Source organism: Rhineura floridana, chromosome 18 (assembly GCF_030035675.1).
Source record: "Rhineura floridana isolate rRhiFlo1 chromosome 18, rRhiFlo1.hap2, whole genome shotgun sequence".
Taxonomy (NCBI): Eukaryota; Metazoa; Chordata; class Lepidosauria; order Squamata; family Rhineuridae; genus Rhineura; species Rhineura floridana.
This window is the reverse complement of record NC_084497.1, coordinates 4,402,628-4,424,032: the sequence shown is the minus strand read 5'-3', so window position 1 is coordinate 4,424,032 and position 21,405 is coordinate 4,402,628. Positions and strand designations below refer to the sequence as shown.

General features: G+C 49.5%; 1 protein-coding gene across 5 annotated transcripts in view; it reads left to right on the top strand.

The window, feature by feature from the left end:
* The window catches only part of CBARP (CACN subunit beta associated regulatory protein), a 43,412-nt gene extending 23,511 nt beyond the window's left edge, over window positions 1-19,901 (top strand). For all 5 annotated transcript variants that reach the window (XM_061602215.1, XM_061602217.1, XM_061602219.1 and 2 more), the window contains 10 exons: window positions 4,952-5,187; window positions 5,321-5,397; window positions 7,679-7,824; window positions 8,588-8,649; window positions 9,399-9,564; window positions 10,163-10,340; window positions 11,494-11,631; window positions 12,250-12,457; window positions 14,024-14,207; window positions 16,988-19,901. In XM_061602215.1, the coding sequence (XP_061458199.1) occupies window positions 5,347-5,397; window positions 7,679-7,824; window positions 8,588-8,649; window positions 9,399-9,564; window positions 10,163-10,340; window positions 11,494-11,631; window positions 12,250-12,457; window positions 14,024-14,207; window positions 16,988-18,110 (2,256 nt within the window). In that variant the 5' untranslated portion in view covers window positions 4,952-5,187; window positions 5,321-5,346 and the 3' untranslated portion in view covers window positions 18,111-19,901. The remainder of the gene's footprint in view (window positions 1-4,951; window positions 5,188-5,320; window positions 5,398-7,678; window positions 7,825-8,587; window positions 8,650-9,398; window positions 9,565-10,162; window positions 10,341-11,493; window positions 11,632-12,249; window positions 12,458-14,023; window positions 14,208-16,987) is intronic.
* Window positions 19,902-21,405: the final 1,504 nt, after the last annotated feature.

Genomic DNA, 21,405 nt, shown 5'->3' with positions numbered 1-21,405 from the left:
ACAAGCAGGACCCGAGTGCAAGAACACTCTCCCCTCCTGAGGCTTCCGGCAACTGGTTTTCAGAAGCATGCTGCCTCTGACTAGGGTGACAGAGTTATATTTTACTGTGCAGATCTCTCCCCCCCCCCTTTCTTTCATGCAAATCCAGAGCACAATTGCAGCTGTTGGGTGTGATACTTGAGGGTTGGAAGGCAGTTCAGTCCCCCAATGCGTGCTTACCCTAGGATTAACCCTTTCCTGGTGGATTGAGCTGCACTTGACTCCTGAGCAGAGACTTGTAGAGGGTTGCACCATCGCAGGTGGCATTGGTGGCATAAGGGAGTCCAGAGCTCTGGTGCTGGTGCTGCTGGCTCCTGTGTGGGTCAGATCTTGCTTCCTGGCCAGCACCAAATGTCTGCTCCTGTTCCCTGACACCTTCACCCTCCCCCATTTTTTTAAAAAAACACAAATTAGTTTTTTGTATGGATTTTATTGTGCATGCAGTGAGAAGGAGGGGGTTGTTGAGAAACCGAGACACAGCTTGTGAACCCTTTTGCAAAAGGAGAGATAAGATATTTTTTTTGCGGGGGAGGGGGTTTTCATGCAGTTTTCAAAGCACAAAAGGTTTCCTTTCCCACTGTTGATTATTTTGTTCCTTCTCTGCACTCAGCTCTGTTTTATTTTCCCCCCCTCTCTTCCTCTGCCCCCCCAAATCTCTCTTTATCTTTTTACTGTGTTGATCTGATCTCTGTGGGGTCGCTTTGGTGACCTCTTACTTTTCTCTCTCTCCATACATATGTATATTTGAAAACTCACTACCTATCTCCCTCCCAGACCGCAAGCTGAAGCATTTGCAGAGAGAAAGTTGCTCAATACCTCTTTAAGGGCCAGGATGGCTAGACAGAACCTCCATGTGCAGGGGAAGCCTACCCTTGGGCACCAGATCCCTGGAGATGAGCAACAGGGACAAAGAGCTAACTGCCTGGCCTTCCCAGAGGCATTTGCCTGGCTGCTGTAAACATAATAAACCCCAAGATGACTCCTGATGACAGAGGCCTGTCTTCTGTTTTGCACAAACAGTTCAGAGGGTGTGTCTATTGAACTATAGGGGATGCTTTTTTAAAAAGGGGGAGCCTCCATATTTAGGTGCAATCTACCTCTGATTGCCAGGTGCAGCAGACTAACCCAAAACCTCTGTCACTCCTTTCTTGTGAGTTTTCCCAGGGGGCGCCTCTCTGTCCTGCAGTCAGTGGGTTAAGACAGCTCTTGGTTCTAAACCAGCCTCAGATGACCTGACGCCCTCCAGATACCTTGGGCTACATTTCCCAACGGCCATGCCGGCTGGGGCTGATGGGAGTTGTAGTCTGAAACATTTGCAGATAAGCACCAAGCTTCTCTCTCTGTTTCCTGCACCTTGCTGGCTCCCCGGGAGTCGGGGTGTTAAAGCCGTCCTCCTCACAGCAAGCACATCACCATGGAGATGAAATCCTTCTGTGATGATCCAGGGCGGTGGAGGGGGAGAGAGAGAGGACAGAGCACGCTGCCGCCTGTAGATCTGGTGATGGGGAATTGATTAGGGGAGGACGCTTCCTTGGGGAAGGTCCCACACTTGATAGCAGAGCCCCTTCTTTGTATGCAAAAGGTCCCAGGTTCATCTTCTGGGAGGGAAGAGAGAAAGAGAGAGACTCCTGTCTGAAATCCTTGTGAGTGGCTGCCAGTCAGTGTAGACACTACTGAGAGAGATGGAGCGATGCTCTGGCTTGGATAGAGAAGGTGTGTGTGTGTGTAAACTAACCTACTTTTCCCACTGGCTCCACTCCCACTGGCCTGTGTCCCCCAGGAGGTTTTGCCCAGAAGGGAATGTGGCCCTTGGGCTGAAAAGTGTTCTCTACCCTTGGCATAGCTGCATCCCCAGCCACCTCTTTGCGCTCTCCCCTCCCCGTTCTCCGGGATTATTTAGTGGCAAGAGGGAAATCCACTTGCCACATGCTCAGAGGAACTACATTTTTGTGCGCTTGGGGGAAAATGTGAGCTCTGGCGAGGAGCTTGGCTTTTTCTTTAAACGAAATAGCTGGGGCCAGGGGGAAAATGAAATAGGAAATACAGAATAATAGTTTCTACCCCCACCGCACCCTATATATTAACAGCCCTACCACTTCCCTTTATTCCTGCAAGGCACTTCCAATTATTTTTTATCATATCCTTTTCCCCCTCTTGTCTTCTGTTTGAGGAAAAAAAGGGGGGTTCTACAAGTGTTTGTGTTTTGCCTCTACCAGCCTTATATGTAGTGGAACCCTAGAATTTCATTTCATTTCATTTTATTAAATTTATATACCGCCCATAAAACTGAGATCCTCTTGGCAGGTGATCCGTCCAAACTAGGAATAACTCAAGTGACTTTCAACCAAGTTTCTGTTCCCTTGAGTGACCAAGTCCGTAGTTTGGGTGTCATCTTGGACTCCCAACTGACGATGGAGGCTCAGATAGCGGCAGTTTGTCAGACTGCACTCTACCACCTGTCCCTCATTCGCAAAATCTGCCCCTACCTCCCAAAGCATCTTTTACCAACTGTAGTCAGTGCCTTGGTTCTCTCCCGTCTGGACTACTGTAATGCTTTATATGCTGGTCTCCCTTTGGGAACTTTGCGTAGGCTTCAGCTTGTCCAGAATGCGGCGGCACGACTCATTAAGGGCTGCCATAGGAGGGAACACATCACCCCAATCCTTCGGGAACTTCATTGGCTCCCGACAGTGTTGCGGGTGAAGTTTAAAATACTAGCTTTAACTTATAAGTCCTTTTTTGATGCTGGTCCAATCTATTTGAAGAACAAACTCTCTCTTCTTGGAGCAGATGGGCGTACGAGGTCCTCAGCCGCTAGACTTTTTGTGGTTCCATCTATCAGAGCGGCCAGATTAAGTGGTACTAGATTTAAAGCCTTCTCCATTGTAGCTCCCACGCTGTGGAACACCTTACCAGTTGATACTCGCTTAGCCCCTTCACTTTTCAGTTTCCGGAGGCAGTTGAAGACATGGCTTTTTGTACAGTCAGATGAATGAACATGCCACAGTTAGGTGGCTAAGGGGGTGGTCTGATTTTTGGGGTCTTATGTGTACAGTATTTTTATTATGTACCTGTTGATTTTTATTTTGATGTTGTTTTTGTATTTTTATTCCTTTGTATGTCGCCTAGAGTGACAGGTTGTCCTGCCAGATAGGCGTCGAATAAATTTTAGATAATAATAATAATGGCCGAAGCTCCCTGGGCGGTTCACAACAATCAGCATAAAATACAATGAAACACATATTTAAAACAGTTTTTTAAAAGCTTAAAATATAAACTTAAAAACATAAACATATTTACACATACTAAAATGCCTGGGAATAAGCCCCCCATTGTACATGCACAGCCCGTTGCATAGCTTTTGGGGAAGGGCTGTTGCTCAGTGGGCAGTGCACCTGCTTGGAATGTAGAACATCCGCAGTACAATCCCTGATGGCGTCTCCAGGCAGGGCTGGGAGAGAGAGACCCCGTGTCTGAAATCCTGCACAGCTGCTGCCAGTCAGTGTCAGAAAGGGGAAGGTTGGGTGTGCCTAGGAGCAAGGCAGACAAAGGAGAGGTGCGTGGTGTAAGGGCGCGGTAACTCAGTGACAGAGCATCTGTCTTACATGCGGAAGGTCCCAAGTTCAATCCCCGCCATATCTGCAGTTGTTGTTGTTGATAACAATAATCATATTTATTACCCACCCTTCACCCAAAGGTCCCAGGGCGGGTTACCGTTTTGAAATACAGCATTAAAAATAATGACGAACAACCTACAATCCCAAAATAGGACGGGTCCTAAAAATAAACAACTCAGGTGTCAAAGGCCAGAATAAAGTCCATTTTCAGATTTGCCTAAACCTTGGCTTGGAAAGTCCTCTGTTTAAAACCCTGAAGTGCTCTGCCTGGGTCGAAATTGGCTTGCTGTTTAACCCAGGACCATGAGGACTAGAATCTTGCTTTGTTTCTAGGGAAAGGGTTTATAGCTGAGGGGCAGAGCTTTGCATGCAAAAGGCACCAAGTTCAGTCCTTGGCTGCATCTCCAGGTACGACCAGGAATGTCCCCTGCCTGAGACCCTATGGAAGTCGTTGCCAGTCAATTAGATGGACAGATGGCCTGACCGAAGACAGGTTCCCCCCGATATAAGTGTGTGTCCATGCACCAATTGCTTATGCTATGCACACTTTACCAGCTGGTTATGCTATGGAAATAAAGTATAAAAAAAGACACCACAATCCTTGTTGTCTTGTACTGCGCCTTCCTCACCAGCTTTGCACAATCTCCGAGCATCCCTTTTTCCTGTCCTTATTTGCAGCCGCTTGACCAGCAGTCTTAAACTGCTTTTTCGCCGAGTCGCTCTGCTGCGGCAACTATCCGCCCACCTCCCCGACTTCCCCTCTTGCTCATCTCTCTCTCTCTCCTGGTGGGTTGATGTGAGTCACCCCCACGTGTGGGCTTTTGGGGCTGCTTAGCTGGTGTGTGTGTATGGTTGTTTTTTTTTTAAAAGATGATGATTTAATTTCCGTGATCCTCCTGCATGTGGGGTGGATTGAAAGCCGGGTGAGCGGCATCCTATGGGGAAGGGAGGGCTGCCTTGCTTTTTCTAGGGCTGCCGTTGCTGCCGGAGACAGGACTGGGAAGCTGCATTTTCCCTCAGCCCCTTTCCTAGAGGCTGCTTGAGGCCTAGTGCGACTCCTTCCCTGCTCTTGCAAAAAAGAGAGAGAGAGAGAGCTATCTGACATAAGGCAAAGCAGTGGAAAGACAGAGGGAGTGAGGGAGCGAGAAAGGAATGCAAAGATGCAGAACCTTCTTCATCTCCTTGTCTCCAGCCGTTGCTGTTCCTGATTTCCACCCTCCCTCCCTCCTTCTTTAAAAGCATTCAATTAAATTAAAGCTCAACACCTTCCCCCCTCCCTCTTTTTCCCTTCCCAGTTGGATCTTAAACTGGGAGTCGGAGAGGACTGGTCCATCGTCGTGTGTGGAAGGTGATGGCTGTGCCAAGGATGCTGTGAGCAGAAATCATCCATGCCTTTTGTTTGTTTTTTTTGGCTAAACATGTGAGACTACAGGAAGACGAGATGGAGAATTGGGGGTAACGAAGCGAGAGGATTGGGCAAAACCCTCAGGAAAACAGCTACAAGCACATCTCGACTCTTCAGCAAATTTTGGTATCTATATCCTTTTCCCCCCTAATTCTTTATTTGACACCCCTGTCTTTTTAAAATTATTTTTAAAGCAACAACACACCATGATCACCATCGTTATTTTTTTTCCTGTGCCTGCCTTCTTTTTTTTTTTTAGGAGGGCTTTCCACTTGACAACGGACCATGAGCGATGATTTGATTGCCTGGGAAAACGCGACGACGGAAGGCGTGACGGTGAGTGTGCAGCAGGAAGGCATGGACAGGGGGGGTGCATTTTTTTTTAGGAGGGGTGGTGTGTTCTATGGCATCACACACACCCCCAGGGGAAAAAAACACCCTTTCCCCCCCTCCCCCCAAAAAACCTCACTGTTGCTTTTGTTCTGTTTCATTGTGGCGTCTTCTCAAGGGAGGAGTGTTGAGATCTAATGCGGACCCACCCCACTCTGGCAATCCAGCCTAAGTTGGGGAGGGGGAGAGCCTTGGGTGGGACATGCCTTGTGCGGCTCACACATGTAGAAGATTGACCTCTTTTGCTCGGGGGGGGGGAGCTCTGGCTCACCCTAACTGATCTCCCTAAGCTAGGCAATGTTTTCAAAAGGAACATGCCAATAGCCCATAAGTATTTCTGTTTCTGCGACCGAACGGGGTCAGGGAATTATTTCCTGGCCCCTCAAGTCTGGCAAGATAGGAAGCTGTCGTATGCTGGGTTAGAGCTTTGGTTCATCTGGCTTGGTAGCGTCAACACTGACTGGGTTTTAGGCAAGGGTCTCTCCCGGCGCTACCTGCAGATGCCGTTGGGGATTGAACTGAATTACCTTCAGTTGATTGAATTATTACCTTCTGCATGGCAAGGCAGCTGAACCCTTGAGTTCTCTAGCCCTTTGCTTAAAAACACGGAAGTTAGATTCTAGTCCTCAAGGTTCTGAATAAAGGGCCTTGATTTAAAACAGAAAGATAGCAGAGCCGGTTTCATCTCTAGGCCATCGAGTTCAGTATTGTCTACACTGGTTGGCAGCAGCTCTCCAGAGTTTCAGGGGATATTCCCAGTCCTAACTGGAGTTACCGAGGATCCTCTGCATGCATCATGGATGCTCTACCGTTTTATTTATTATTTATTTATTACATTTATACCCCGCCTTTCTTTCCATGATGGAAAACCCAATGCGGCTTACATATGGTTCCCAGGTGGTCTCCTATCCAGGCACTGAGCAGACCTGACCCTGCTTAGATTCAGCAGGGTGCTGGCCTCGTGTGCCTTCAGACCATAGCTACGGCTGTTCCCACACAGAGAAGATCCGCTGTGCGGGAAGGGCAAACTAACTCTTAGAAAAGCAGGGTTGGTTGGCCTCTTGTCCCAAGCTCTCCGTTGCCTGGGCAAAGTTTTCTTGGGGGAACATGTAGGAGATGGCCTCTTTGCAGCCTAGACTGCTTTATACGCGAGGAGTTGGGGTGTTGAGGAATCTTTGTAAAAAAAATTAATAATTATGGGCAATGCCTCTGAGCATTTGCAGAGTGTCTTTCTCTTGCCACTGGGTAATCCTGGCCCATATGTTGAGGATTAAGGGGCAGAGCTATCTGGGTTCAGAGGGGTTGTCCTTCACCCAGAGGTCCCGTTACAACCATGGGCTTCTGGACACAACTCTTTTTATAAATGGATAAAGACTCTAGGGTGGGAGGCATTGATGAGAGGCTTTCTCCAACCTGCTGCCCTCCAGATGTGTACTGCCATCAGCGTGCCTGTTCTTTTAATTTTTTTTTTCAGTTGAGTCAAAATTCTCTCCTGAGGACTAGCTGATTGCTGAGTCATCAGCCAATGATGCTCTCGGAGGGTGGCGAAAGCTCAAGGGCTGGTCACTGATTGCTGAAAGCCTGACTCAGCTTCCACCCACCAGCGCTGGCTTTCAGAAGCTTTTGCCAGCGCTTTGCAGCCTCGAAGGCTGGTTGAAATTGGGCAGGTGGAAGTCTCTCTGTGCTGGAAAAGCCTGCATGGTTGAATTCCTGGCTACTTGGCAAAGACAGCGAAGCCTCTCTGGGGAAGTATGTACTGCCTTCAAGTCGATTCCGACTTATGGCGACCCTATGAATAGGGTTTTCATGAGGCTGAGAGGCAGTGACTGGCCCAAGGTCACCCAGGGAGCTTCATGGCTGTGGGGATTCGAACCTGGTCTCCCAGGTCGTAGTCCAACACCTTAACCACTACACCACACTAATTAATGGTGTTTTTAAGTCACTAAATAGCTGTTCACAGAGGAGGTTAATCTACCGTGTCTCTTTGTGACTCACTGCTCTGGTGTTGCCTATCTGTTTCTTCTGAGGAAACAGACAAAACAAGACTTTGGAGTTGCATACAGATGGATCGTTTGAATGAACCGCCCTCTGAGGTGGTTGCCCGTTGCATCTCTGCATGACTTTGGGGTTGTCTGTTTTGCTGACATCACTGACTCATCATATTCTCACACACAGTTTCTGTGTCCCTTTTTCTCCACCCCATCCACCCCGGTCCTGTTCTTTACAGACAGTGCCTGGCGAGGTGAACACCCAGGATGGGTATGTCTTGCTCTTGGTGCTTCTCTCCATCTTCATCGGGGGCACCCTGGTGCTTCTGTTTGGCATCCTGATCGTCTGCCGGCGCTGCTGCGAGACGGATCGGCGGCACTCCAGGTAACGGAGGGGCCTTTCCTTGGCTGCACTTGGGTGTGGAAGCGTGATCCCTAGGCTGCCTAGGGGAACGGCGGGAAGGGAGAGGTGAAGGCAAGAACAGACCACAAGCTGGGATACTCATCCACGCACTTGGCAAGCCTTCACCCCTGCGCGGCGTGCTTAGTCTGTGGTATGTGTCAGTCGCGGCTTGTGGACACCTGATTTTGGCTAAATCTCATCACACGGGGCCATCCTATGATGCTGAATGCTGGGAGATTTCAGGGCAGACAATAGGAGGGACTTCTTCACATGAAGGGGGCCATGGCGGCCACCAACCTGGACATCTTTGGAAGAGGGTTAGATGAATTCATGGAGGGTATGGCCATCAGTGGCTACTAGCCGTGACTTCTATGTTCTCCCTCCACTGTTGGAGGCAGGATCCTCTCAATCCCAGTTCCTGAGGACCTCGAATGGGGAGAGTGGCTGTTGCGCTCAGGCCCTGCCTGCGGGCTCCTACCCATTGCGGCATCTGAACAGGAGGCTGGACTAGATGGCCTCCCTGTGTGGCCTGATCCAGCAGCCAGGATCTTCAGAGGTTCTTACTTGGAGCAGCTTGTGAACACGGGAAGCTTCCTTTCACAGAGTCAGACCATGGGTCCATCTAGCTCAGTACGGCCTACACTGATCGGCAGCACCTCTCCAGGATCGCCCTTTCCCATCCCGCTCTGTTGCATACCTTTCTGGATTTGCCCCCCCCCCTTCTTCACCTTCTTTCTGTTTCCAGAGCCAGTGATGACCCAGAGAAGACAAACACTACCTATCTGGACGACTCTCACCCTGCTCAAGGTGAGGTGCTTCCTCCCTTTGAAAACTGGCACCCACCATCCTTCCTCGTAAAAGCTTGGCGATGCCAGCTCTGCTTGCTGTGCTGTGTTGCTCTGGAAACTGTTCCTTTCCTTCTCCCCACCCCACCGCTTTTCATCTCAATTGTGTCTCTCCAGTGATCCTGCCTGGATGGTTTGTCCTCCAAAAGAGCCTATATTTTTTGGGGAGGTGGGGGAATTCAGAGGAGGGGTTTGCAACAGATTGGGGGGGGGGAAGAAGGTGTACATGGGAAAATCTTGGGACTCGCATGCCCCTTGCATAAAAAGCTATGGGGAGGGGCCCTGCAGGGACTCTTTGGTAACTGTAGCTGTCTAAAAGAAATAGACAAGAGGGATGTGTGAAAAATGTGCTCTTCAGCGGGCTAGCCAGCCATGACCTCTTGCAGAAGACTCCATTCCATTTCCTCCTCCCTAGACACTCCCATGGTATGAGTATTGGGGGTGTGTGCAAGGGGTTTTCTTGCCTCACTTGGTTTGTTTTTTAAAGTATGTCTCCAGATCTTTGGGTTCTCCTAGGACCGTTCATTTTTTTTGCCTGGATGGGGCCATTGTTTGTTCTTTGCATGCAAGGTTGGTTTATCTACCGCTGAGCTGCAGTCCCGTCTTGGGCCAGCCCTACCGTTAAGGAAACTTGAGAAAAAAGGGTGTGTGTGTGTGGCTTGACACCCACCCACCCACCCTTCATTTTTAAAATGTTTTTTGCCTCCCTAGAGATCACCATCAAAGTGGACGACCCCGACTGCATGTCCAGCTCCAGTTACCGGGATGCGGAGAGCGAACGGTTCCTGTCCTCCGGCAGTGCCACGGGGCGACGGGTGTCCTTCAATGAGGCTGCCCTTTTCGAGCAGAGCAAGAAGACCCAAGAGAAAGGGAGGAGGTAGGGAAGGGGCCCCTGCGCTCAAGCAAGAAGCAGTGCCGTGTAGCGGCTTCAGGTTCCACAGAATACTTGTTCAGCACTTGGGACAGAAATCGTTCTTTTATTATGGCAGTGCCTACACTTTGGAACTCCCTGCCTATTGACTTGAGAGATGTGAAGGCCCAGAAAAAGTCTAGAAAAAAATGGAGGGGAATGTTATTTTTCCTATTCCCCAAAGCCTTTTTTGTTTTTTCATGAACACATGAATATAATGGGAAAAACCACATTTCTCCTCCCCGGGCCTTCACATCCCTACTATTGACATCAGGCAAGCACCTTTGCACTCGTCTTTGCAGCACCTGCTTAAAACATTTCTGTTCAGGCAATCACATCCAGCTTCATAGATGGTGATATATTGATGTGGGAGCTGCTGTCCAAACTAGCCATGTTGATGGGAGCTGTCATCCAAAATGGCCATGGTAGCCAGGGCTGATGGGAGTTGTAGTCCCAGTTCATCTGTAGGGCGTCAGGCTGACAAATGCTGGTGTCGACAAAACTGGCTGAATAGATGGATTAATAGCCTAACATTCTCTCTTCCTTTGTGCCTCTTTCCTGGCAGGTACACGCTGACTGAAGGAGACTTTCACCACCTGAAGAACGCCCGCCTCAGTCACCTGCCCTTGCCCCCTTCCGCCACCCTCAAGATCGTCACCATCCACGAGTGTGAATCCAACGATAACAGCATTGCCATGACGCCCCGGCGCCCACCCGCCAAGCCCAGCCTTGCTATTTTCCAGGTGAAGCCTCCTTGCCCCCTATTGGAAGGGAGTAGAATCAGTGGCGCCGTTTGGGCAGGACTCTGGGGGCAGGTGCCTGGGCCCCATTTCGCTGGATGAGCCAGAGGGGTCCCTAAATAGTACTTCTTGAAGTCCCATAAGAATATGTGGTCCCACGCATGAGGCCATTTTGATCCAGAATTACCCTAACGCTGCCTCTAAGCAGAATCCGCGGGAGGCTAGGAGAAGCTTCAATGGATGCGCAGAAGAGAGTATTTAGAGTTTTTCCTGGCGACTTAATTTAGATCTGTAAGATCTATGAGGCAGAGATCTGCCTTATCTATTAAGTTTTTGCTTTCATTTCTCCCTGAAGTGCTGTATATATTGCTATATTTAAACCTCACTAATAACACTAAAATGGTTTTCCTTTTTATTCTGGATGGCACAGCAGCAAGCAAGCTTTTGAATTTGGCAGAACGTTCTAGTCCTAATAAGGGGTTTTGTGACACGTGAATACTTCTGTTCTGCGTAGCCATACCTGTTTTTCAAATATTGGTATCCCGCTTCTAAACTTGAAAGCGAGTTTTCCACGCTGTGAAAAAAGTGAATATCAGATTTGTATATGCTTGCTTTAAAAATCAACTCTTGATATTATAATATTATTATTAAATATATTTATTTAGATACTATTAAAGCTGTTAGTTATAAAATAGTCCAGCATTTTGTATTGCGTAGAGGTCTGGAGCCAGGATTGAGAGGGTTGTGAACTGCGAAAACAACTTGAGAAGGAGCCAACTAGCCATAATCACCATCAACAACAATAATAATAAATATATTTATTGTAAAATAGAGAACCTTTGAGTCTTCCACTAGTCTTTAGTCAGAACAAAGACTCCGGTGAAAGGCAAAAAGCTCACAAGCTACTTTTAGTCATAGATAATATGCCACTATTATTGATGCTCAAATGTGCAAGCTTCTAGTGTCTTACAGAACTCTTCATTCTGGCTTCTGGGATGCTCAAAATCTTGCAGCAGTCTCAGCTAGTCTACTAAAAGAGTTGGCTTTAGTCTCTGTCCTTTCTGTGTGGGTGTGGAGGTCTGGATCGAGGGTCTCTGGGGTGCCCCGCTCCCCTAAAGTCTGTCTTCTTGTTCTTCACTTTGTATCTTTTCTATAGCCAGTAGGCGGCACCCTGCCCGAGACGGCGTTAACCAGCCACGGAATGTGCGCCAGCTCAGCATTACCAGGGGACCCCTTTAACTCCACTGTTGAGGCTGGCTCCTCCATTTCTTCCGATTCTGGCGAGGGAGTCTCTGTAAGTAAATCTGCGGAGAGGACACTGCCGTTATGCGCATGCTGCCACAAGCGCAGTGCGCCCTCTGAATTAACAGCCCCTTGCCTTTGGGTTTCAGAGGTGTGTGTGTGTGTGTGTGTCATTCTTGCATCAGATGTCTGCTCCGGAAGCCTTCAACTTGAAGCTTCTAATGCAGAGGCGGAGATGATTTTTTTTGTGGGCTAATGGTGGTTGGGGCCAGGGACTAAAAATAGGCCACACACCAGCCGTGCAAAAGTCAAAATTTTCAGGGCCAGCAAAAGGCACAGTCTGAGTTTATGGACACATTCTGGCCTGGTAAAGGCCCTGAAAGAGGATGCGAACCAGGGCCAGTGAGGGTAATGGCTGGGGAGAGTCCTGGGGGCCACATTTCGCCCCTGCGTCTGAGGTTCCCAAACCCTGTTCTGGAGACAAGCTGTTTGTACAGGAAGGTATGTGCTTTGCCAGTGCATCTTTTTTATGCCTAAAGGGGCCATGAAAAAGGTTTTGGTGTGTGTGTGTGTGTGACGGGTCATGTTCATGCTTGATCACCCTAGTGGCGGCAAACGCTTCCGCCCTGCCGTGCCCAGCTGAGCCTTCCCCGTTCCTTTCTTCTGTTAGTCCGAGAGCACAGCCTGGAACCCAAAGGGCACAGGAGTGGGCAGCACCGCCGCCAGGGAGCCCTCGCCGGGGCCTGCCCAGGGCACCGTCCTTCACTTCTTCACCCGCCTGCGCCGTCACGCCAGCCTGGAGGGCGCCGTCCCCTATTTCAGGATCAAGAGGTGGAAGCTGGAGAGCAGCCAGCGAGCCTCTAGCCTGGACACGCGAGGTGGGTGACGCGCACGGCCGGGAGATGACGGAGGCCACGCTCCCGCTCAAGCAGAGTAGAATCTTCCCCTTTGCCTGCTACCGCCCCCCCCTTTTAACTGCTGGGGACTGAACTTGGGACCTTCAGCACGCAAAGCCTGGCTGTTCCCCTGAACGGGGCCTTTCCCCTAAAGAGAAAGCGAGATTCCAGTCCTCATAATTCTGAATCCGAGGGCTGAATGAAATAGGAAATATGGAAAGCTGCCTTAACTCGGTCTTGTTTACACGGACTGGCAGCGGATCTCTAGGGTGTCAGACAAGGGTCTTTCCTGCGTCTTTCTGCACACAAAGTGGATGCCCTGCCACTGAGGTAAGGCTCTAGTCCTCATGGCTCTTAAAGGGCTATTTTAACTAGGAGCATGCCTCATATACCGAGTCAGACTGTTGGTCCATCTAGTTCAGTGTCGTCCACACTGACTGGCAGGGGCTTTCCAGGGTTTCAGACGAGGGACTTTTCCACAGCTGTAACTGCAGATTAAACCTGGACCTTCTGCATGCCAGGCAAGTGTTCTGCACTGAGCTACAACCCTTGCTTTTACTCTATATCGTCTCCCCAAATTCGACCCATATAGGGGTCCTTCACACACCCTAGCAAGGCTCTGGTGCACGTCTGATGGGCTGTGCTGGGGTTTTGTTTTTCTTGGTGGGGTCACCCGTTGCAGAGATGGCAACTGAGACGATGGGTATGTGAAGCGCTTCGAAGACTCAGCCTACCATCTAAATGCTTGTTAGTTGTTCCTCTGCGTTTTTCAGAAATAAATTGGCACGCTGCTATGTTACTCGAATGTATTCATAGAATCGTAGAGTTGGAAGGGGTTCCTATAAGGCCATCAAGCCCAGCCCCCTGCTCAGTGCAGGAATTCAAATCAAAGCATCCCCGACAGATGGCGGGGGAGAGGGAGGGGAGGTCTCCCTGAATGAGATCCGCAAGGGCCATAGTTCGCCAGTGGAGCATCTGCTTTGCATCTTCAGGCAGGGCTGGGAAAGACTCCAGAGAGCTGCTGCCGACCAGTGCAGATCACACTGAGCTAGATGGACTATGGGCCTGAATCCGTACAAGGGTAGCTTCCTTTGTTCACAAGCTGCACCCCTTGATCTCTCCCCCCTCCCCAAACGTCAGCCAATTCACGCCCTCTCTAGTAGGCTTTTAAATATATATATATATTAACAAAAGGTAACGGAGCCAGGACCCCTTCTGCCTCCCCCCCACCGCCAGTAACTGGAGCATCGCACCAGTTAACTGGAGGCCTCATCATTTGTAGCCTCTTTGCTTTAAGCCGGGGCTGGGGAACCAGTGGCCCCCTCCACTTGATGCTGAATGACAACTCCCATGAGCCCCCAGCAAGCATGGCCGATGGCCAGGGATGAGTGGCGTTGTCGTTCAGCAACACCCGTGCAGAGCCGAAGATTCCCCATGCCCCACATTTTCAGACTGGAGAGATCGGCTTTTCTGTTGTGCACCTCCATGTCATGTTTTTTTTTTTGCCTCTTAACCCTTGTCCCCCACCCCCACTCTCCCCTTGCCCAGGCTCCCCCAAGCGCCATCAGTTCCAGCGGCAGAGGGCAGCCAGTGAGAGTATGGACCAGGGAGACCGAGATGCCCACCAGACCGACATCATCCAGTACATTGCCCGGACGGACGACGTGGCGTTCTGCCCCATGGGCGGGCCTTTCCTGCCCGCTCCAGCCAGCCCCACCTTATCCCTCGGCAGGTATTTTTGAGTAGATAAGTGGGAATGAGGGTGAGGTGGGGGGCAGAGAGGACCCAGGTGTGTTGCCATGGAGGGGTGACTAGAACCGGTGCCCTTCTGCAGTCCCGCTGCAGGGGGATGAGGATGAATGGACAGGTCAGGCTTAACAGAGGCTTCTGACTTCTCGAAGGTTGCGGTTGTGAAGCATGAACCCTGGTGTGCTTTTATCTACATATTCTTGAGCAGCTACAGCCCAGCCTATGGAGTATAGAACCTCTGCCCTGAAAAAAGATTCAGAAAAGGGGAACCGAAATGATTGAGGGGCTGCCGCAACTCCCCTACGAGGAGAAGTTGCAACGTTTGGGGCTTTTTAGCATGGAGAAAAGGCGAGTAAAGGGAAGGGGCTACCTCCACCCTCTGCGGCCTTAAAAGAGGATTAGATAAATTTGTGGAAGATACGGCCATCAGTGGTTACTAACCCCGATGGCCTCTTTCATGCCTCTGAATACTACTTGCTGCGAATCACAAGTGGGGAGAGTGGCTGCTGTTGTGCTCAGATCCTGCTTGTGGGCTGCCCATTGGGGCCACTGCGATAAGAGGACGCTGGACTAGATGGGCCCCCGTTGGCCTGAATACAGCAGGAAGCTCTTACGTTTCTTGAGCTCTCACACACCTCAAAGGAATATTTACTGAGATAGATGTGGCTTGGGCCAGTTACCAACTCTCAGCCTACCCTTCCTCACAGGGGTGTTGTGAGGATAAAAATGGAGAGGGAGGAGAACCACGTGTGCCACTTTTGAGTGCCTGGTGGGATAATAAATGTCATAGTAGTAATTAACCAAAATGTAAAGGGAAAAAACAGCCAGTTGGAGGGTGCAAGGTTGAGGGAAGCCAATTTAGACTGTGGCTTCCAGAGTACAGAAAATAAAAACGTCCAGAAACAGGCAGAACCCCTTATTTGGAAGGGGGAGGACAAAGTGGCGCTTTTTTCTGGTTGGAGACCAAATAATAACAGTAAGTTTTAAAAGCCAGTCTTCAAAATTAAACAGGTCCGCAGCCCTGCTCAGGAGGCCCCTTGTACTGGGTCAGACTATCTGCCCATCTAGTGGTGGTCCTCCTAGGGTCTTGGGCAGAGAAGAGCTTTTCTAACTGGGTTCACAGCGTGAGATTCTCTTGCAGGTGCTCTGCCCACTGATCTGCAATTCTCTCCCCTGTCCCCTGAAAAGGCATGATTTTAATGTTCCATTTAAAATACGCATTATATATATATATATATATATATATATATATATATATATATATATATATATATATATATATATATATATATATATGTATATATATATGTATATATATATGTATGTATATATGTATATGTATGTATATGTATATGTATATGTATATATTGATATATATATGTATATGTATATATATATGTATATATGTATATATATATGTATATGTGTATATATATATATGTATATGTGTATATATGTATATGTATATATATATATATATATGTATATGTATATATACATATATATGTATGTATGAGTAGCCTATGAATGCCTTACTTCCTATATGCAAATGTGTAAAATGGAAAAGTGTAGGGGAGGGGAACTACTTGGAGGGCCATCCAGGCTCCCCACTTTGGTCATTGGTGGAGGCTCCAATGTCCAGGTTTTAGTTTGAATTTTCAAGGGCTGTCCAAGGGGTCGAAACATTTTGTTTTTCAAAAGAGTTGCAGCACTTTGGACAGCACCTCAAAAGTTCATACTAAAACCTGGAGACGATTCACTGCTCCACTGATGTTGGAGCCACAAGCGTCCCTTGGTTGTCACGCAAAAAGCTGCTGTTGAAAGCTCACGTGTCTTAGATTCTGTGTCGTTGTCGTTGTTATTATTTTAAAAAGCAAGGCCCAGATTCAGCTCTGCATGCCCATCACTTGGATGACTTGGGCAGGATTGCTGCGCTGAGCAGGGGGTTATGGCCTTAGAGGCCCCTTCTGACTCTATTTATTATTATTATTATTATTATTATTATTATTATTATTATTACTACTACTACTACTACTACTACTATTATTATTATTATTATTATTATTATTATTATTTACATTTGTACCCCGCCCCATAGCCGAAGCTCTTTGGGCAGTTTACAACAATTAAAAACAAATATACAAATTTAAAAACACATTTTTAAAAACAATTTAAAAACACATGCCTGGGAGATTTTTATTTTTATTTATTACATTTATATACCGCCCCATAGCCAAAGTTCTCTGGGCGGTTTACAAAACACTACAGTTCTATGACTTTGGACAAATACATGGAGGAGGAGGCTATCGATGGCTACGAGCCACAATGGCTAGGTTCTCCTTCTCTGTCGGAGGCAGCATGACTCTGAATGCCAGGTGCTAGGAATGGTAGGTGCTGCGAGTCCTGTTGCATTCCGGCCTTCCTTGTTGGGTTTCCCAGAAGGTATCTCATTGGCCACTGTGAGAACCGGACTCTGGACTAGTAAGACGGGACTTTGGTCTGAGCCAGATGCAGGTCTCTTCTAACAGTCTTCATGCATGTTCAGACTCCTGCCTGAATGTGTGTACGGGCAGGCTCTGTTGTGTTCTCCTGGCTTGCTGAGCCCTGATGGCTCAATTAATATGTAAAAATCAGTGCAGTCATTGTGGCAAGGATGGGCCAGGACTCGATTTTTTTTTTCGCTGTCTCAGTCTTCGTTGCGTCTTCTGCGTAAGAAGTGTTTGGTTTTTAAAGGCAGATTGCACCTGTGTGTTCTGGCTGCAGGTTAGAACCATCCGAGCAACCCAGCTCCCCCTCCACTGAGCCCCCAGCTTTGGAACAGCAGCCCACCCCCCTTTATCATGACATCTGGAGCCTCCGAGCATCGCTGGAGATGTACGTTTCATCAGAGCAGAGCAACGATCGGGACTCGGTGCGCAGCGACGGCGGGGACAGCATCTCCTCAAGCGGGTTGCCCAACTTCCCTTCTCCTCTGGCAGACGAGGCCGAAGGAGGCGAGGACAAACTGTGGGGCAAACCCAAGCAGGACAGCATGGACTCGGAGGCTGGAACGCGCAAGCTTTTGCAGATGGACAGCGGCTACGCCTCCATTGAAGCTCCCAGTGGGCGTCTTGGCGAGGAACAGACGGCCTCTGAGAAACGTTATTGCTTCACCAGTGCTGGGCGCAAGGCTACCATCTTTGAGAGCTTTGAGGGCCAGGAGCCGGAAGAGGAGGAGGAGGAGGAGGAGGAAGAGGAGGAGGAAGGCACAGCGGGTGGTCTGCCACCTGCACATAGTCCACTGGTTTGGGCCCCGTACGGCCAGCTGTTCCCCACGCGCAATGCTTTACCCCGCCGGGACTACAGCATAGATGAAAAAACTGATGCTCTCTTCAATGCTTTTGTCCGTCATGACCCCCAGTTTGATGAGTCACCCCTGCGGGTGAAGCATCGTTCCCGCACCCACCTGCGCAAGCAATGGCAACGCACCAAGCAGTACAGTGACCCTGGTGTCCGTTATCCTACGGCCTTGGAGAGGCACCGTACTCCGTTACGGCGGGGTGACAGCGTCAACTACCCACTGGAGGGGCGCTACCACAGCACCCTGCCTCGCATTATCAGTGCCGGGGATGAGGAGGTAACATCACCAGCAGCTGAAGCCAGTGACAAAATCCAGGTAATAGTGGAGGAACCGCCAGAGGAGGCCAAGATGGCACCTGACCCTTACGGCAGCGGTTGCTTCAATGGGGGTCAGTGTCCAGGGCTGGGCAACCTTGGCACTGAACTAATGGACAAGATCGCTGGGGGGTTGGAGGACAGGTTCTATGGGCACTTGAAAAAAACAAGAGAGAGTCCAGAGTGCGTCGTGGTTGTGGCCGACGCCTCCCCTGACCACAGCCCGGAGTAGTAGGAGCAGGGTAACACAGTTGAATCGCGGATGAGGTAGCCACCTCTCTCTCCTTGCCCCGGTGCTGGCAGTGCCACTGTGGGATTTGCCAGCCAAACGGGCGTAGGGCACTCTGGGGGTGTGAAAGATGTGGCACTATCTCAGAGGGCCGAGAGCAGCTCACTCCACCGGGCGTTGCTGCTCTGACAGGTTCTACGTGGAGGGCCTCGCGTGGCGTGTCTCACGTGGATGCTCGCCCTCCGCGGTTGGAGGGCGAGGGAGGAAGTCCCGTCCATGCGGGGAGCCAGAGGGCAGAGTCTGCCGAGGGTTGTGGGGGAAACGCTGGCGAGGCTGCGGCCGTCTGTGCATCTCCAGCACCCCCATGCAATGGTGGGGGAGCAAATCCCTGGCTTGCTTTCTGCTTGCGAGGGGCCAAGGAGAGGAGGGTCTGGCTGGTGGCGGCCTCAACTCCCTTCTTGTCGGGCGGAGAGGGGTCCTGAGCCTAGCTAGTTCTTCCTTCCCCTTCAAAGTGGGTTTTGCCAAAGCAGGCTCCTCTGTTGCACAGCCCGGAAGTCACGCTTTTTGAAGGGGCTTCAGGAAAGGCCCCAAGACCTAGCGGAGGCCCAACTTTTACCTCACGACACAAAGAGCTGGTTGTAGCAGATACTCATGACTCCTTCACCTTCACACACGCTCTCTCTGGTTTTTTTACAAGCAATACCCTTGTCCTTTCCTCCTCCTCCCGTCTGTCCTTGGGAGTCCACGTGGCGGTAGGTGCTGACGCCTCGCCTTCCGGATGGGACAACCCCCCTACCCAGGCTTGACTGCTTGGCCTCAATCGCTCCCCTGCCGGCTTCTTTGAGACAGACTGTCGTTTGCATGGGACGGGCTATGGAAGTGTGGATTCTTTAACCCCTTTGGGGTGGATGGCTGAGCATGGATTACTACATAGGCTTGTCTTTTTTAATGTATGGGGTGGCAGTGGTGGTTTGGGGTGAGGAGAGCTATTTTTTTGGGGGGGGGGAATCTCCAGATTGAGGCTTGCAGTGGGAACGGCATCTCCCATCTTTTCCTTTTAGCAGGTCAGCCATCCATCTCTCCTGTACCTGCATCACTTCTCTGTCTCTCTATATCTTTACCTTTACCATCCCTATTGGGGTCCTCTAAATTCATCAGTGAAGGCATACAGCACTCCCCCTCCTGGAGGGGGGGGATGATCTGGCTTTCCTTCTCATCCCAGAGTCCTTTGTGTAAAGGTACCAAATTGCGTCACTGAAGAGGAAAAAATGGGGGAGGGTAAGGCAAGGCTGCTGCCAAACTCCTCAGGTTTCTAGTCCTTATGGGAATCTGGATTAATAAGTGGAGAAATATCCAGTTCCCAGCATTGTTGTTGGCTCTTCCTGGATGAGACTGGGCAGGGGGTGATTGACTTGTGGGCCCTCCCCATTGTTGGTGGATTGCAATTCGCAGCAGCCAGCACAGGTAAGGGTCTGGGATGATGGGAGTTGGAACTCTGCACACGTTGCTAGAGTCCTATCTCACTCCTCTGCCTGATGGAGAGAAGAGCAGTGAGCCTCTTGGTTTGGGGACAGGAGAAGGCCAGCAGCAGCAATAGGAGATGAGCAGTGTTCACCGCTCACACCGTCACCGGGCACAACTGCAAAAACCACTCCCTCTTTCTGCGACACCTTCTTCCGCAATCTGCCGTTCTCCAAATAGATGCAAAGGGGGATGCATTATCTCTTCTCTACCCCCGAAGAAATTATTTATGTCTGAGTTTTACCCCATCTTTTAAAAAACATATATATCTAAGCAGATGATTTTGTTGCACTAGGTGTTTTTTTTTTAAATAGCAGACTGGTGGCGAGTTCCTTTTCTTTGCATTGACGCCGGCATGAGGCTGCAAGCAGACAAGGGTATGTCTGGAGGTGTGGGTGTGGTGGGGTAGTGATCCACCCCCCCAAAAAAGACACCACAGCAGGGGACGGAATCAGCGTTGAATGCGTGCCAAGTTCCTTTTTCTTTCAACCCTTTCCTCTCCTGTGCATCAATATTTACATATTGTCAGACAGTGGGGTGTTTGGTTGAATATGGGTCCCCCTCATTATCTCTCTCCCCCCCCTTTTGTGCAAAATCAACGTCCAAAGTACTGCTCCAAAGGGTGGGGTGGAAGGAGGGGAAGTCTGATGCGAAAGGTGGCTTTGTTTCTTGTTTTTTGAGATGTGAGAAATATATTTATTTATTTATTCCTAATTTCTGGCTATTGTACTACCGACTCATGACTTCATCATCTTTTTCTGGCCAGTGGCTCAGCTGGGGTGAGCAAAGCACAGTCTCTCTCTCTTCCTGCTATCTAAAAATGGCAGGGGACATCACAATCAAACCACAAACCTTTTTTTTTTTTGAAAGAAAAAAAGCAAGACTTTATTAAAAATGATGTGCCAACATTCTTCAATGGGTGTGCTGTATTTTTTTTTTTAAGAAATGGTGCAGTTTTGGAGGGGAGTTTAGGACAGACTGCTGTAGCCCCCAGACCTTATATGGGGTGCTAAGTAATCTTGCAAAAAAAAAAAAAGGCACATGGGTGTGTGTCCAACCTCCCTGGCGGAGTCTTCCACAGCCGATGTCCTTTTAAGATCAGTGGTTCCCAAGTCTTTTCCCTCCACGGACCACTTGGAAACTGCTGACGATTTTTCTGCCTGTTGTAGCAATTGTGCTGCTCTGTGCTAGATGCTGTATGGTTTTTAATTGTATTTTTAGTGCTTCTGTTGCCACTCCATAGAATTCAAATTGTGAGGCAGTAAAATGTAAAAATTAGGGAAGCAATAAAAGGCAATTAAGAATCAGTATATTTAATTGCAGATAGGCCACAGGCCACCCGAGTGAAGCGCACGGACCACAGTTTGGGAACCTCTGCTTTAGATGATTTGGATTGCACCTAGGGCTTATGGGAATTGTAGTTCAAAGCAGTTGGAGAGCACCAACTCTGGGGATGTTTGTTCTAGTGCATTAGTGGTGCCTCCCTCATCTTTCCAGTGACTGGTGAGAGGTCTCTGACTCATAGCTGTGGGAAACTCTTCCCCCCAGATGTTGCTAGCATCAGCCCTAGCAAGCATGCCCAAGGATGCTAGGCAACATCTGGAGGGTCAAAGGTTTTCCTCTCCTGGTCTGTTGTGGACTACCTTCTGTTGATGCAGAAAGAAGCCCCCCACAGGCCCCATCCTGAAGTCAGGGCATATGGCTTCTGCCAATGCCTGCCTCTACAAGACATAAGCCAAGTGGGCTATGTTGTGCTCTGTGGGGGAGGGGTGGAAGG